At 47.7% G+C, this 17,214-nt stretch overlaps 1 protein-coding gene across 1 annotated transcript in view; it reads right to left on the reverse strand.

Moving 5' to 3' along the window:
• The window catches only part of LOC135371598 (uncharacterized), a 111,717-nt gene extending 96,443 nt beyond the window's left edge, over nucleotides 1-15,274 (reverse strand). The window contains exons 1-2 of the mRNA XM_064605595.1: nucleotides 15,138-15,274; nucleotides 6,473-6,594 (exon numbers count right to left, since the gene is read on the reverse strand). Coding sequence (XP_064461665.1) covers nucleotides 6,473-6,594; nucleotides 15,138-15,233 — 218 coding nt within the window. The 5' untranslated portion in view covers nucleotides 15,234-15,274. The remainder of the gene's footprint in view (nucleotides 1-6,472; nucleotides 6,595-15,137) is intronic.
• Between the last annotated feature and the right edge of the window lie 1,940 nt (nucleotides 15,275-17,214).

Here is a 17,214-nt window from a genome sequence, read left to right on the forward strand (position 1 = left end):
TCGGACGTCAGAAAACGTCATAAATTGAACGTCATGGAGACATCCGGTGGCTAGTGATTACTGATTGGTTCCCATGAGGATGAATTCGTTTTCTGAGCGATGATTGGCCGTTTTCAAATTTGTTCGCGAGCGCTCGAACAGGCGACAGCGCGGCGGCTGTGCCGGTTGGAACCGGCGTTCACGGAGTCGCCGGCGTCCGTTTCAGACGGCTCGTGTTGTGTAGCGCTTGTGTTGGACTATGAATTCTGATTTTTGCTGTTTAAAAACGCAAGCTGTAACATGTGAGTGTCCTCGAACAGTCACAGCTGCCAGGGAAGATGCCTGCGCAACATTTGTGCTCTGCTTCTTGGTGTAGAAACTATTCGAGCGTCCGAACGCCTCGTACCCGATACCTGGTCAACGACTGGCGAGGGGTAAGTCATTTGTCGTCGCTTGTTGCCGTACAACACTGCATTCACTTCGTGTATTGTGAATAAGTTGCTTAACAGTTACCGGAATACGCGGTGACCGAGACAGACAGCGTATCTTTGCAGATACGATGGTAGACTATATTTCTTTTCGTGAAACAATGCCATCTAAACGTTATGATTAAATACCCGTTCACGTCGTACTGTATAAAGGTATGACGCTACTGTAAGTCTGGTTCTTGGTGATTTCGCTCGACTAGTTTCGTCAGACGCGTTGACTGAGTAGCTGTTCTGTACGTAGCGCCAAAGCCAAGATTGTCAGGCTAATCGATCTGAATATATCATTGTGAAGTAGCGCAATAAAAGGTATTTTTTGTACTAAGGTCGCCCATCATACCCCATGGCTGCGAGCTTCTCGCAACCCTACCGCCGTTCTTATTTTTCGCGTTCAATAGCACCTTTATTCTTTCTATTTACATTGCAACTTTCACATGCATAACCGTATATCTGATACCAATTTTTTTCATCTTGCGGCCACTGAGCTCCAGTTCCCAGTAGCAGTCCTTGCCAGAGACAGTCCGACATTATCAGGCTTCTTCAAGCAAATTCTGGAGCAATATTAATATCATCCTGTGTACGTCTTGCTTGTATAACCGTATGTCGTACAATAAAATACTTCATGTCACAAAAACAACCTAGGCTCCGTCGTATTCCTGTAACTCCCACTGCATTCCGACAAACGCGAACCAAAAAAACAGTGCATGGAAGAAAAAAAGGAACAACAAAAGAAGACGGGAAGCAGAGCAGAGAGGAGGAAAGTAGTAAGAGAGAAACGGATGACACGTCATTTACGTCATTCGCGACATAATCAAACAAAAAAAAAAAATAGGGTGGCTAGTCCTCAGTCATTGGTCGAGCTCCGGAGGTCACGTGAGTTTTCAGCTACAATAGATTTCTACTACAGCTTCGCGCCCCTGATGGCAGTTAGTGCTTGAACGCGTCGCAACAAGTTGGTTTGGTCTTCAGTTGCCGTCGCAAGGATGGTGTATCTCCTGTGCAGTATTTACGTGTGTTTTAGTGGGCTTTGTAAGACAAGGCGATGACAATGGTTCCTATGCAACACATTGTCGATTTCCCGGAAGAGTTTTGACGCCAAGAAGACGTAAACGGCGTAGGGGCAAAACGCACTGTGAAACGCCAATCGGACTGCACGTCGCGAATGTTTGCAGGTATGAGTGATGACCGTGATGTTTTGATTATGACTTGACTATTAAAATGATTTGACTATTATGATTTGACTATTAAATAGATGTTTCATTTTAGAAACTTAGGAGGAACTTGAAGAGAAACAGGATAAGAAGATTCCGAACGTACGGTGAAGAGGAAGGGGGTGCCGCGACCCGCATGGAAAACAGGAGTGTCATCTGTCATCTTCTCTAAGAAAATACAAGATGTGAGGTGGCCAACGAACGAAAGCTCCCTGTATTCCGTGAGTGCATCGCACAGTCAGGCATATGCTTTGTCAAGACACAGTGAGTGATCAGACTTATACTACGTAGTATGAACATGTAGAGATGTATTGATTATTTTTTTCTGCTCAGTGTATGCTTTTAGCAGAATAAACGGTATTTACTTGAGCAATATCTGCATTTCTACGCATTATTTTCAGTCATGCATTCAGTGGCCCCAGCTGCTAAGGGGCCGGATCCCGGACCACTGGATCAATTCCACTGGTTCCAGTTCGAGTGGGACCATCGTGAAGCTGGTTCCACTTTCAACTGGTCCCAGTCACTAAGTGGGACACACTCAAAGTGGGACTTGTCCAATAAACCACTTTGAAGTGGTCCCACTCCAGAGTGGTCCCATTCTGAAGTGGTTTAACGAACTGGTCCCCCATGGGACCACTTGGCAAGTGGGACCAGAGTGGGACCATTACCAGAGTGGGACCAGTTCGTTAAACCATTTTGAAGTGGTCCCATTCCAGATTTCTGCCTGGGTAATGATTCGTCGTTTTACGTCGTGGTAAGTCACGCGGCAACTGTGACGTTGGGCGACGACACATTAGCCGATTTGTGGATTAGTTTTGCCCTCCTGAAAGTTCTTTAACAGGCGCTGAAATCTCAACACGCGGCAACACATCTGATTTAACGTGCTTCGCCAAGCAAGTTGTACGCTGCCACAACGTTGCTGGCGACTGAGTTTGACCCTGCAATCTTAAGAATTTTTAGTTCAGCAAAATCAAGATCAACGTCCTCGAAATGGACGCTGGAGTGCTCCGGGAAAATACGCGTCCCGGACTGGTGTACCCTACAATCGCGTCATGGTAGATAGCGTGCCATAGGAACGCAATGCATTCGGGACTGGTCCTAGCCTGACGTCATTGCATACACATGCAATAAAGACAGCGGCGTCTACAATTGGCGGCCAAACCGTTTGTAAACTACGCTGCTGCATTTCACGTCGTTTTGCAACATCTTTCTATTTATACCAATAAGTTGTACCTAATATTCTCGCAGCTGTACCGGTCCGCGTGCGCATGCATCCCCTTACTGTTCGCCATTCCGAACTATGTAGTATGTAGTAACGACGCCGGTGCTTACTCAGCCAATGCGATGCACGGATGACTGGAATACGCTACTACGTGGAGTTCGAACACGCAGGAGAAGTACGGAGAACGAACTCTGCCGCGCCGCCGTTGAGAAAGCATGTTCTCGATTCCTCGAGTCTAATTGTGGCCGCGGCGCGGCGCTCGCGCTCTGTCAGGTACTTGCTTCTCTGAAATGAGATTGTAAGGTCTTTCAGATGTACTTGTGTGTCCAATGGAAGCAGAAAAAAAAATATTTTGATAAGTAAACACGCTTGTCATGTATCAAGGAACGATCTCTCCGTGAGTTTTTCGCCTACAGCTTTTGTTAGTGCAAAGCGTGAAGCTTTTATTTTAGAATGCAGGGAAGCCTCCATGAAGGGTGCTCCGCGTTGGCTTGAAGGCTTGAATGTCTCCGTAAGCATGGTGCTCTCGCAGTCAACAAGGTGTTCTCTTTTTTTTGGGGGGGGGGGGATAAAACACGACACCCGAAAAAGCACAAAGGTCCGACAAAAGTCCGACATTGTACAGGATGGTACGGGCATTTACATCACCGCCAACGCACGACCACGATATATGTATTAATGAATGGTTTGCATTGATCACTATTAGTCCCCGCGAACACCTCGAAGCGTAGCCAAATGATGTCATTGGGCTGGTTAATCTACATTTGCATTCCAGCTGTTGCACGAGAGCTTTGTCGTACGCGTTTCTACCAGCCGCTTCGTATGTACAACGCTTCGGGAAACAGGAGCCTTTTTGTCGTAATTGTGATGCATCCGCTGGGATACAAAGGATAGAGTTACATTTCGCATGCCATCATACACGAATTTAATACCAAGGTACCAGAACGCACTTCTGTCGCAGGTTTGCACACGCGTGGTTCGGCCGAGGAGAAGCGACAGAGGATTCCGTCGGAGGCATTCGACACTACACATTTGGCAGTGTCAGACGTTTGTCTTACGTATTAAAGTTTCTTTTTTTTTCTTCCTATTTCCGCTTCCGATTCCACTTTTATCCGACAGGTAGCTTCCATCTATGAGACAAAAACGAGGTAGCAGAAACTGAAAAAAGAAAAAAGAATTGTAGCTGACCAGTAAACATTAACTTGTACTGGAGACACCGTTGTTTTTGCTTATCGAACAAACATTCGTTTTGAACGCTTTTTAGTAGAGTATTCAAGCACAAACGGCGCATTGCTATCCAGGCGATTTCGCGGAGCTAGTACCGGAGGGAACGCGAGCGCCGCGCCGCGGCCAACAATTGACTCGAGGAATTGGGACGTCGTTTTCCAGCCGAGTTCAGTCTCCTTACTTCTCCTCCGTGAATAAGAAGCATCGTGTAACTTACATCAGCAGAATACCTTCAGGTGATGAGTTTATGTTACCTTTGTGAGTGTATGTTAACGACTAAATGGCAGCAAACGCCAAGTCGGAACCTAGAAAAGGTTGCGTGGCCTCAAGACGACGTTCCCTGTGGCGTGTAGCCCGGATACGAGAGCGATTCTGCCACAAGCTATCGTTTGAAAGCCACGAAATTGAGACCTTGTACCTTCCGCTCCGTGGTTTGGAAGCAAGCGACGCCTCTGTTCAAATCCCCTGCTCTGTGGCTTCACACCCCTTACAGTTACGTGAACACATACACATAACGATAAACGCTGACGACGTGTGCATCAGATGCCCGCCGCGATACCACCCAAGACCGTTTACAGACCGCTCTTGATACAGTTGTATCTTACCTCGTCGACAGTGAACTCTCGATCTCGCCAAGAAAAACGATAGCCATGACTTTTACTCGCTGTTCATTAGCACGTACCCTCTACATGTTGGGAGTCCGCCGCTGAAGTTTGTCCCGCATTATAAATACCTCGGTACCATACCTCTCACCATAGACTAGACAGGGAGTTGACATAGTCAGAACACATCAAGACAATTTTGACCGAAGCCAACAACTGTACCAAAGTGCTACGACACGTCTCTGGAGCATCCTGGGGCTCGACGTGCGCTGACCTGCGCCAAGTACACCGCTTCCTCATAATACGAAACCTAGGAAACGGCTTGCCGGTCCTACACTGCCTCAGTAGAAACGGAGAGATGGAACTCCTACGGAGCCAAGCACGCAGTCTCCGAGTTTGTCTAATAGCTCCTGGGACTACCGAGACATACTCTGCCGTAGCTGAGGCGAAGGCACCACCGGCGCATATCACGCGAGACAGAGAGACACTGCGTACCTACACGCCATTTCTCACCCGGCACCAATCACATTACCTCCAGCACATCGACTCGAACTGTCCATCGCCGACGTTCCAAGCTGCAGTCTCCCGTCTAACAAGCTGCATACCATCATCCATTGTACACTTCTCATATGCAGCACCCACGTGGACCCCTTGTACCCCTACAGTACATACGGACGTCCCTGGTCTAGCGAAGAAGAGCAACGTACCCCTGTCATCGCGCACCATCTTGTTCTGGAACATTTAGACACCGCACACCACCAACGAAGGGATTTGTACACTGACAGATCCGTTGTACCAGGCAGCTGAACGGCCGCATTCTACTTGCCAAGTTCTAACGGCAAATTGAGGCTTTGTATGTATTTGTCCCTTCTATGTTGTTCCAGCCTCAGAACATCAGTTCTTTCATGTTCCAACGTCAGGCAAGGATTTAACCATCCTGATGAAACATCCCCCAGAGAGGCAGAGCTATATGCTATCTACGAAGCATTGTCATGCATATCGCGACAGCGGACATCATTAGCGGACAGTTGGACGATCCTGACTAACAGCAAGCCAGCATAGCCTCATACTATGCTATAAAACTAATGACATCTGTACAAGGATCACAGAGCGCTACAATGAATTGCACGCCTCAGGCCACAGTGTTTGGTTGCAGTGGGTGCCAGGACATATTGGCCTGCACGGGAACACATATGCTGACGACGCTGTGCGCCGTGCTCATGAGGGTGGTGAGGCGATTGCATCAGTACCGATGTCGTCGTCTGCCAGCCGAACGCATTCTTGCACTCCATCGACCCGAAGATGGAATACACGACCACTCTGTGGTTCATCCGAAGGTTACGGTTAAGCGTAGCCCGGACACCGCCATTACTATTCAAAATGGGCCAACTGAACTCCTCAGCATGACCAGTTTGCAGTATGGAAGCAGACACAGCGCATCTACTACTACACTGTAGACGTTACAACACTGCCCGCGACACCCTCCAAAGACGCCTGACCGTGCTGGGACACGCACAGATAGACCTTTCTCTATTACTTGGCCCTGTGCGCCATTCCCGTCAGTGGTGCGTCGCTCGAGCTTAGCTCGGCTTCCTACGGAGTCTTAGTTCTCCTCTTCTTATCTTCGTTTCTTCTCATCTGCGTTTTGTATGGGCATCTAAAAAACCTGGTTGGGTGGGCTCTCCCAGCAGGTTCATTTGAGAACTTAGAATGAAAAACGACAGGTTGTATTTTCATTTCACTTACAGATATTTCAGGTCAGGAACGCGAAGGACGTGGGTTTGGATTGTCCCGTTCTCTATGCCGCGTGGTAGACGGCACACAGTGACCTCTCCACCACTCGAAACTTCCTGAGAAACGTAGGGGTTCTGAAAAAGAATTAGAAAAACATACGCTTTTGCACCATAATTGAAGCACTTACGAATGAGTTCGTCGAAAGAATTAGCGATTTTACTGGTATTTTTATATCCGATAGCATCTCGCTCACAAAAAGAAAGAAACGGTTCAGATTATCTATTTAATATACAAAAACCAGACTTTTGCTACTTAGAGAAAACTATACTTAGCTACAGAGAAGTGCATGGACACTGCACGGAACCATGAATTTTTGTACCATGTAGTCTGTAGCATGTACAATTTTGTACCACGTATTACCATGTATTAATCCGAATAACGTTGTACGCCTTAAAAGAGTATAGAGGACGTCTCAAACATATTTTTTTCGCCTTATGTGAGCATATTATACCCTTGTCGTACCGGTGCTTTCGATCCGCATTGAGCAGATGCTCATCGAACTCAAGCGGAACTGACGCTGCTATACGGATACGTTCGAGTAGGATCGAACTCCGAACCTCCTAACTCGGTCCAGTTCCTAGAGCGAGATTGAGGTGCTCGAGCCTTATTATTGTTATATTTTTTTTTTTGCCTTGAACATGTTACGTTCAGGTAAACCTGTAGTGTCTATCCCGAGCGAAAATTTGTTTACAGGAGCGCAGCAGTCCCGAACCCTCTCAGTTTCTCCTGGCATATTGTGGCGTCAGTTCATTTGATGACTTTTACTAACTGTCGAGAAGCGTCTGCTACAGTGGGAAAGCACGGCGACCTGTCGAATGGTCCGTGTTAGACGTTGGACATGCGGCGCCAAATACCAGTGGGACGGCAAAAGAAAGAAGAAAAAAGGCACGCCCCTGGTTATTGGGCGTAATGAGATGACGTCAAAAACTAGGAGCACTCGTACTTTTCATACTACTCGGGTCTTGCCATTCTAGTTTCTATACTTTTTCTGAGATATTTTTCTTGTTGATTATATTTACCTCATACTCGGAATGGACCCTAAGGGGTTAGGCTAGCAGTCATTACGCATTTCGATTGAATCGTATAAAGAGAAGCGTGTGCATATCCAGCCCCAAACTTCCCAGACTGGTAGTCATTTGTCTGAAGTTTTATTGTAACTTCTTGCGAGCGTTATGGTCATGTATAGAAAATGTTATGTACTGTAGCTGTCAATATGATATACCGCTAGCGCGGACGAAGTGGAAGACGGAGCGAGTGCGCTCGCGCATCGTTGTTCGATTCGGGTTGTTGTTTGAGCAGTTAATAAACTACAAGTTGGACTCGGCCTTGGTCTCGTTCTCTGCGATATAACATTCCTGCGAGCCTGCAAAGGCTATGACTCATGGACGAATCTAGGACTATGTGCCAGGTACAAGTTGAAAATCTTGGGTCGAGCGCCTCGAATTTTACTTTGAGGCGAACGACATTGTCGACGACAAGAGGAAACGTGCCCTGCTCTTCATGGGCCTCGCCAACCGGCACTTCGACACCGGGCCATCTGAACTGCTCGCACGTTGGCGTTTCCGCAGGCGGGACCAATTTTAACACCAAACGATAACAGAATATGTCGACGCCTTGCGAGGGTTGGCCAAGGATTGCCGGTTTGGTGCAGTCCGCAGAGGCACGGCGCCTTCTTCTACGCCGACAGTTGTGTCACCATCAGGGAGTGGGGACAGCGCAACAACCATTACAACAGATTCAGCGGCAGCCATCCCGATGGCTACGCAAATGTCTGTCCTGCTGCCATTGAACATTATGCTACGAGACCGGTTTATCTGCGGTGCACACGACGCCGGTCTCCAGCACAGACTTCTCTCTGAGAGAGATATCACGTTTGAACGGGCTCTTGACGTCGCTAAAGCCACCGAAGCTACAGTTAAACAGCAAGCCCAGATGATGTTGGAGAACCAGGAAGGGCACGTGGACTACACTGCACAGAAATCGCAACGATGAAAGTAATTTGGGCAGGGCAACCCAGCTCCGAGAGCCAACATGCAGTGCTCCCGTTGCACTGGCAACCACAGTCCAGACGCATGCAAGTTCCAAAATGCTGTTTGCGACTTCTGCAAGAAGTCGGGCCATCTGGCGAAAGCATGCTTCAAGAAGCAGAAAGCCAGAAAGTCCAGCAGCAATCATCTGGTGGAGTTTGCAGCAGATGAGCTCCATGATCAGTTCGACGTGATGGAGCCCGGTCCTCAGATCTCTACACGATATTTTCTGTCCATCGCGGCTCGCCAGACAAACTCACAGCAAATGTACTGATTGAAGATCGCCCACTGATAATGGAGATTGATTCAGGCACATCACTTTCTCTGATAAGCGAGGAGACAATTCACTCCATGTGGCCATCTAACCCACCACTGCTCATTGCAGACAACATCAGGCTCCAAACGTTGTCAGGCAGCCAGCTCCAATGATTGGGAACTCTTCAAGTCACTGTCAAGCTTGGAAACAGGGCAGCCAATCTCTGTTTGCGTGTCACCAAGGGAAGCGAAGCCAGCCTCTTAGGGCGCGACTGGTTCCAAAGTCTCGACATTACTGTGGGCGGATTACAGCAGGTTCATCCGCAGGAAACATCCACCATTCTCGAGGAATTTCAAAGTGTTTTTGATGGACCTTTGTCTGGTCACAAAGGAGAACCAATCCATATCGATGTGCGGACAGATGCTCAGCCGCAATTTCGGAAATGCAGGCCTGTCCCTTACGCACTTAGACAAGCAGTGAAGACCGAGCTCGACAGGCTGGAACAGCAAGGTGTCTTGGAAAGGGTCCAGTCTCCTAGTTGGGCCACGCCCCTCGTCATTGTCAGGAGGAGGGATTCATCACTTAGGCTGTGCGGAGACTACCGCTCCACGGTTAATCCGGCCCTTCGGAAGTGTGCATACCCTCTGCCGACGGTTCAGGAACTGCTCGCCACTCTACGTGGGGGAAGATTGTTCTCCGAGATCGATCTGTCGCAGACCTATCAACAGCTCCAGCTGGACGATGACACAACGGAGGTCTTAACGTTCACGACCATCAACGGCCTCTATAAGGTGAAACGACTACCATTTGGTGTATCCTTGGCGCCCCTCATTTTCCAACGCTTCATGGACACCTTGCTGACTGGCTTAGAAGGAGTCTGCGTCTACCTAGACGACATTCTCGTCACAGCCGCAACGCAGGAGCAACGCAACGGAAGACAGGAAAGGTATTCAATGACTTATGGACGCTGGGCTCCAAGCCAAGCGGGAAAAGTGTCACTTTCATCTCAGCGAAGTGGAATTTCTGGGGTACAAGATAGACGCCCAGGGAATTCATCCTACAGACGAAAAAACACGAGCTATCGTTGATGCCCCAGAACCTACAACAAAGGAGGAGCTCGAGGCATTCCTAGGGCTCATCAGCTTCTATAGTATGTTCCTGCTGGACCGAGCTACATTGGCCGAAAGACTTCACCGTCTGCTCGACAAGAATGTGAGGTGGAAGTGGGTTGACGGAGAGAGGAAAGCTTTCCAAGAATTGAAGGCCTTGTTGCTGCCAAATACAGTACTCGCACACTACGACGTGTCAAAACCTCTCATCCTGTCCTGCGATGCTTCGCCTTATGGTGTTGGCGCTGTACTTTCTCAGCCAACGGGTGATCGCCAAGAAGCGCCGGTGGCATTCGCCTCAAAACGCTAGGCCCAGCTGAAAGGGACTACTCCCAATTAGACAAAGAGGGGGTGGCAATTGTTTTCGGGATTTTACATTTTCACCGGTACATCGCTGACAGGGAAGTGACTATTGTGACAGACCATAAACCCTTCCTGGGAATCATGGGAAACACCAAGCTCATCCCAGCGACTTCACCACGAATGTTGAGATGGTGTTTGATTCTTAGTGTGTACAGCTTCTGTTTGGTGCACCGTCCACGACGACGGCACACCAACGCGGACGCACTAAGTTGGCTGCCCCTTCGAAGCAATGTCGACGGCCTGTGCGGATGTCTTACTTCTGGAAGCCATCAAATGTTCACCTCTGACCGCGGAAAGCATTGCCGCCCTCACCAAAGAAGACAGCACGCCCCAAGGCGTTTACAAATGTGTGGAAACAGGTGACGTCCGTGGGTTGATGGACGACATTTCGTTTCGTCCGTACAGAGCACGATTCAGCAAGCTGCCCTTACAGCGAGGGTGTGTACTTTGGGGTAACAGAGTTGTGCTACCCCCCAAAGCCAGACTGGTTGCCCTCGCCATGCCCCACGCAAACCACCCAGGTATTGCTGCTTTGAAGAGGTGCACCAGGTCCACGCCAGGTCTCATTTCTGGGGCCGAAGTTGGACAACGCCATCGAAGATTGTGCACGCAGGTGTCGCACTTGCCAAAGAAATATGCGGCTCACACCTCCAGCACCACCTCCTCAATGGACCAGACCCCAAGAACCCTGGTCAGTCCTCCACGGTGACTTTGCCGGTGCCATCGATGGCCGCTTCTACTTGGTCGTCGTCGACGACGCCACAAAGTGGGTTGAAGTGAGACAAGTACCCTCACTGGGGCTTCATCGTCAAAAGCAGACATCTTTCGCACATTGTTTGTCACTTTCGGTCTGCCCCATCATCATCATCACTGATATTGGAAAGACATTTGTATCTAGCGAGATGCATGATTTCTCCGCTAAGAATGGTATCAAGCATGTTACCAGTGGCCCCGATCACCCCGCCACAAATGGTTAAGCGGAGCGTAGGGTGGCAAAAGCAGAGCAGGCGCTCAAGAAGCTAAAAGAGGGTTCGGTTCTTTGGCGGCTCTCACGTTATCTGTTTCGCCAACATTCAACACCACATGCAACCACCAGGCAGACACCAGCCACCGCGATGTTTGGGAGGAATCTCAGAACACCTTTCGATCTCATGCACGAGGACTCATCGGCAAGGGAGGAGGAATACAAGGACAACTGGCACCGAACGTTTGCCGAACATAACAAAGTCTACGTACGGAACTTCAGCGGACACCCCAAATGGATTCTGGCAAAGGTCATCCGTCAGAGTGGGAAACGATCCTACGAAGTCGAGACGGAAAACGCTCAGCGTACCAGAAGACATGTTGACCACATGCGGTCCGCGCCGGCAGGAACCGAGGCACTCGACGGAAATTTGGACTGGGTGGTGTATGCACCGTACCAGCCAGAAGAGATCCAGTATACTCCCCAACCGATCGACGTCGACGCAGGACATACCGAGGTCTAGGATCAGCTGCCGGACTCTACCCTTACGACAGCGCCGGATGCTGTACTGCGAAGAAGCACTCGTCCACTATGCGTTTCGGGTGTCCTTAACTTTTCAACGTGACTTCATCCGTAGCGGGGGGAGGTGTTATGTACTGTAACTGTAAACATGATATACCGCTAGCGCAGACGAAGTGGATGACGGAGCCAGTGCGCTCGCGCATGGTTGTTGAATTCGGGTTGTTGTTTGAGCAGTTAGGTGATTCCATCTCAACTCAGGCAAGGTGGTCCGGACACCATGAGTGATTTTTATTGAAAAAATATGTATTGTAGCCTGACTCAGACTGAGAATGGGACAGCAAGTATTTTTTCTCTAGTCTCCGTAGTTCCCAAGAAAAAAAAATATATATATATATAGAATATGGCAGGCACGCCTTCAGGCATAGCGATTTTGGCGTTCAATATCTGTCCAACGAACGCGTTCACGGCTTTGAGTTTTTTTGTTTTGTTTTTTTTCACGCGCTGTGAGCTATGTTGGCTACTAGTGCTTGGGTTCGATTCCAGCGGGGATTTTGTTATTTTGCAACTAAAACTACGCAAAGTTTGTGGCGATGACGAAAATCGCTCATATCCTTGCGGCTATTGCGGCACTTGCGTACATGTCAGTGAAACGAGAAAGGCATCTCCATGTAGCGGAGACTGAGCTCTACAATTTGATATCAAATTTGGAAGTCAAGGCCAGGTTGGTGTCACGCATGGAAGTGTCTACAACACGTGACATTTGAAAAAATGCGGTTTTTGAGCGCTCATATCTAAAAAAACCCACCTCCAAAATTCTTCGAACTTCGTAGGCGTTTGACTTCACAGCAAGTTGAAGGTTTTTTCCTTCCACAATAAAAGTTAGAGCGTGCCAAAGTGTCAGTGTCCGACTGTGGTGCGTGTAATGACCATGGAAGCGCTGCGAGAAGTTAATTGGTACATAGTCACGATTTTCTTGTGACAGCCGCCCGTGCTGTTCGTGCTGCTATTTGAGAACCCAAGGAGTCGAATATTCTCCCAGGACGATGAAAGCAGCACTACGGTTTCACATGGACACTATAGAGAAATGTAGATTGAGTATATGTGCCACTGCTTGCTCGGTACGTGCATGAAAATTCGATCTTTACATCCAGCACTCTAGACCATGCCGGTAAAGATGAGTCACTATTTATTTACAGTTGATTGATTACACTAGCAGTTGTGGAAAAGATAATCAGACTCGTGCACGTTACAATACTGTTCAGGCATCAGAACGCTTGTCATCAACGCATCGTCCAGCGAAGATACACGGGCGAAGTTCATTTGAAAATATATCTTCTGTCTGTGCCTGTTCATGTTGTTCGTGCAGTAGACACGGTCTTTACTTAATTTCATGTTCATGGCGAAGATACAGACGGCAAAGCGACGGCCAGTCGAAACAGTGTAAAAACACATCTGTTAGAAACGAAATCACTGCTGGCAACAGCGAGAGGAACCACTCACTTTCGCACTGACTCTAAACTAACTTGGGTTTTGTACCTGAAGCCGGATGCGGTTCCAGTGCGGATGGCGCTAATCCTGTTACTCTCCTCGCTGTTCATTAGCAGCGGCGGTGGCTCCTGTTACGGTAAAGTACTCGCCGACGGACACAGAATTCGTTGTCTATGCTTCTATGCCAACTGAAGGACATCTCCTTGGGTAGACTACAGGTACCACGATTCCTCTGTCTCAAGAAAAGCTCGAATATCGACCAGTGAACTTGTCGCAGCGCTTTCATGGTCATACAGGCACCACAGCCTGACACTGAAACTTTGGCGCGCTCTAACTTTTATTGTGCTAGGAAAAAACCTTCGAGTTTCTGTGCACTCAAATATCATATACGGAAGCATGTGCCTACGAAGTTTGAAGAGTTTTCGATGTGTTTTTTTTTTTTTAGATATGAGCGCTCGAAAACCGCATTACTTCAAATGTCACGTGTTGTAGACGCCTCCATGCGTGACAGCAACCTGGTTTAGACCCCTAAATACCTAATTATTTGATACCTAATTATAGAGCTCAGTCTCCGCTACATGGAGATGCCTTTCTCGTTTCACTGGCATGTACACAAGTGCCGCAATAGCCGCAAGAATGTGAGCGATTTTCGTCGTCGCCCCCAAATTTGTGTATTTTTAGCTGCAAAATAACAAAATCCCCGCCGGAACTGAACCGAAGCACTAGAAGCCAACATAGCTGACAGTGCGTGGAAAAAAATTCAAAGCCGTGAACGCGTTCGATGGACAGATATTGAACGCCAAAACCGCTATGCTTGAAAGTGTCCCGAATCTGCCATATTCTTCCGCATTTTTTTTCTCGGGAACTACGGAAACGAGAGAAAAAATACTTGCTGTACCCTTCTCAATCTGAGCAAGGCTAGAACATATATGTTTTCAATAAAAATTAGTGATGGTGCAAGGACCACCGTTCCTTAGTTGAGATGCGATCACCCAGTTAATAAACTACAAGTTGGACTCGGCATTAGTCTCGTTCTCTGGAATATAACAGAAAAAATTGAAAATTGAGCAATATCTCACCCCATGCATTTTTAATGGCCTATCAAGCACCGCCTTTTTTTTTTCTCGTGCCCGTTTCATTTTGGTATCTCCACACACAAGTGGCGCCAGCATGCAAAACAGGATGATTTTAGGAAAAATCGTCCCGGGAACAGCACCGCAGAGGATGCTGCCCTGACGACCGTGTTATTGGCCGCTCGTTCAAGGGCACGGCCCACCTGGCGCGGACCGCGTTGTCAAGGGCGTATTGCTGTAGGCAGTGCGACGTGTATGTGATGATGTGTTCGTGAAGCAGACAGGAGAGAAAAAATGGCGATGTTTGCGAGATATAGGCCATTGAAAATGAATGTGGTGAGATACTACATGAGTTGTATTTCATTTCGCTTGATGACCATAAAATATATCTATAAAATATTATCGACGACAGCGATAAACCCTAAGAGCTAAAAAGTACCAATTTGGGCCTGTTGGTCACTCATGATAAAATCGCTAAAATCAGTGCTAAAAACACTAAGAACGAAGCAGGACGCACGCACTGCACTTTCAACAAATGTTTAATACTCCATCACCTTACTCAACACTTCAGCGCCACGTCGCTCCACTCATGGGTGAGTGGAGTAGCTCACCAACTCATGAGTGGAGCGACGTGGCGCTGAAGTGTTGAGTAAGGTAATGTATTATTAAACATTTGTTGAAAGTGCAGTGCGTCCGTCCTGCTTCGTTCTTAGTGTTTTTAGCACTGGTTTTAGCGTTTTTATCCTAAGAGCTAACCCTAACCACCGAACTAACATACAATGGCAGGAGAAAGCATCCGATAATTATTTACTAACCGTTAGAATGATGTGAATGCCCGGATCGGATCGGGCCTTGGCCAGCACTTGCATTTGTACAAACGTGAACTCGGACGTGTTCGATACGTACGACATGATTCGCTAGCCCTCAATTTGCGCTTTCAACTGATGCTCGACGCGGGTCGTGAGCTATATAACTGCTCTCTAGTATTCCAGAACTTTCTGTTGCGAGAACAATGGCAGAAAGTGATGATATCTTTGTCCAAGGGTGTACGTCAGCCATTTTCCATTCTGTGACGGTTAAACTGCACAGTTTCTCGAACGCTGGTTGGAATCATAAACATGCTAAAGCGCATTCAACGTTGGAAGTATTTGTGGGCTGCCATTATCAAATCCATTCGTGCCGTCGAACAAAATGGAACACTCGAAGTTCTACCCTCCATACAACGGATAGATGAGTCATCGCTATCCCGAAATATCGATGCTGAAAAGACTGCGAGAATAAGGTTTAAAATATTGCTGAGAGAACAGACCGCACCTGTGGCCAAGTCGCAACATTCATGGAACCCTTTCAGATATACTCATCACAAAATAATTTTACCACCTTCTGCGAAAAGTGGCGATATCGAAATGCCGGTACGATTACATTTGAATAAAATTCGTATAGGGTAAGGTGGAGCAAGATGAGAGAGAAATTTGGAATTGTACATCAAATTTTTATTTTCCTGTTTTCTTTTGTTGTTGTTTTTAAACTAGCCATAGGCGCGTTCTCAGGGGTCAAGAGCTTACAAAAATGGCTATTGGAATTCCATTGAAACACTCTTGGGCTTCCTCAACAGGCAAACTTTTTATTGAAAATTCATTTAGTTGTAATTGTCTTGGCTATTGAGATTTAATGGAACATTGGCCAATGTGTTTCTACTGAAATTCCCCAGGCCGTATGATGAGCACTGAAGTCACCCAGCGCGAGAGCTGGGGATTCCAGTGAATTGAATAAGCGTTCGAGGTCAGTCCACGGAACCTGTACCGCGGGACGTAGATAGATACTGACGAATGTTAACAGCATGTGCCCAAGGCGGATCTTGCAAGTGACATAATCGTAAGAGTGATGACAAACTGGTAGCAGAAAGGAACTTTAATAGAATAACGTGCAAAAAGAGCGAGCCTCGCACCACAGATAAAACGAAGAAAAAGAAAACATCAATTCGTTGTTGTTAGCGTTATCCAACACCCCAACTCGTTAACAACAATTCCCTACAATTCCCACTTGAGCTCTCAGTCGTTCCAAGTTTTGTTTGCAAAGAGCTTTCGTGAAACAGACCGCCGCCATATTCTTGGTGTCGCAGTATTCGAGTCGAATTGCCTTTTGGCTAACCAAGTCACGAATAAAATGGTAGCGAGTGTCTATGTGCTTTGTCCGAGTGTTGGAGCCTTCATCCACGGTGAGCCTGATGCAGCCTTGATTGTCTTCGTAAATAACCATTGGTTCAGTCTGTGGCGCTCCCAAATCCTGTAACAGCTGACGTAGCCAACGCAGTTCTTGAGAAGCACTCGCTGCGGCAACGTATTCAGCTTCGGTGGATGATAATGCAATACAGAGTTGCTTTCGGCTGCCCCAAGACTCACTGCTCTCACCAAGCTTAAACAAAAAACCCGATGCTGATTTCCGGTCTTGAAGGTCTCCTGCTCAATTAGAGTCAACGTAGCAGCAAAGCTTGAGTACTGCAGGTACTGGTAATTTCAGTTTCATGTCCTTAGTACGGTTGAGGTAACGTAGTACTCGTTTTAGTGCGTTCCAGTCTCTCTGACGTGGACAGCTAGCTCGTCTGCACAAGACGCCTAGCGCAAACGCTATATCTGGCCGTGTTGTCGTCGATATATGCAATAGAGCCCCAACTGCTTCTTTGTACTTATGACTCGTTGGTAACAAATCCTCGTCTCTCCTACACTGGAGGTGGCCTCCGTCCACAGGAGTGGCAGTGCCCCTTGCGTCTTCCATGCCATATCGACTTAGGAGGCCGCCGATTTTGTTGCGTTGACAGCGAAGGAAACTCCCGTCCGCTTCACGCTCAACTGCAATTCCCAGATAGTGTGTAACATCTCCAAGATGCTTCAT

The sequence above is a fragment of the Ornithodoros turicata genome, chromosome 1 (assembly GCF_037126465.1).
Source record: "Ornithodoros turicata isolate Travis chromosome 1, ASM3712646v1, whole genome shotgun sequence".
Lineage (NCBI taxonomy): Eukaryota > Metazoa > Arthropoda > Arachnida > Ixodida > Argasidae > Ornithodoros > Ornithodoros turicata.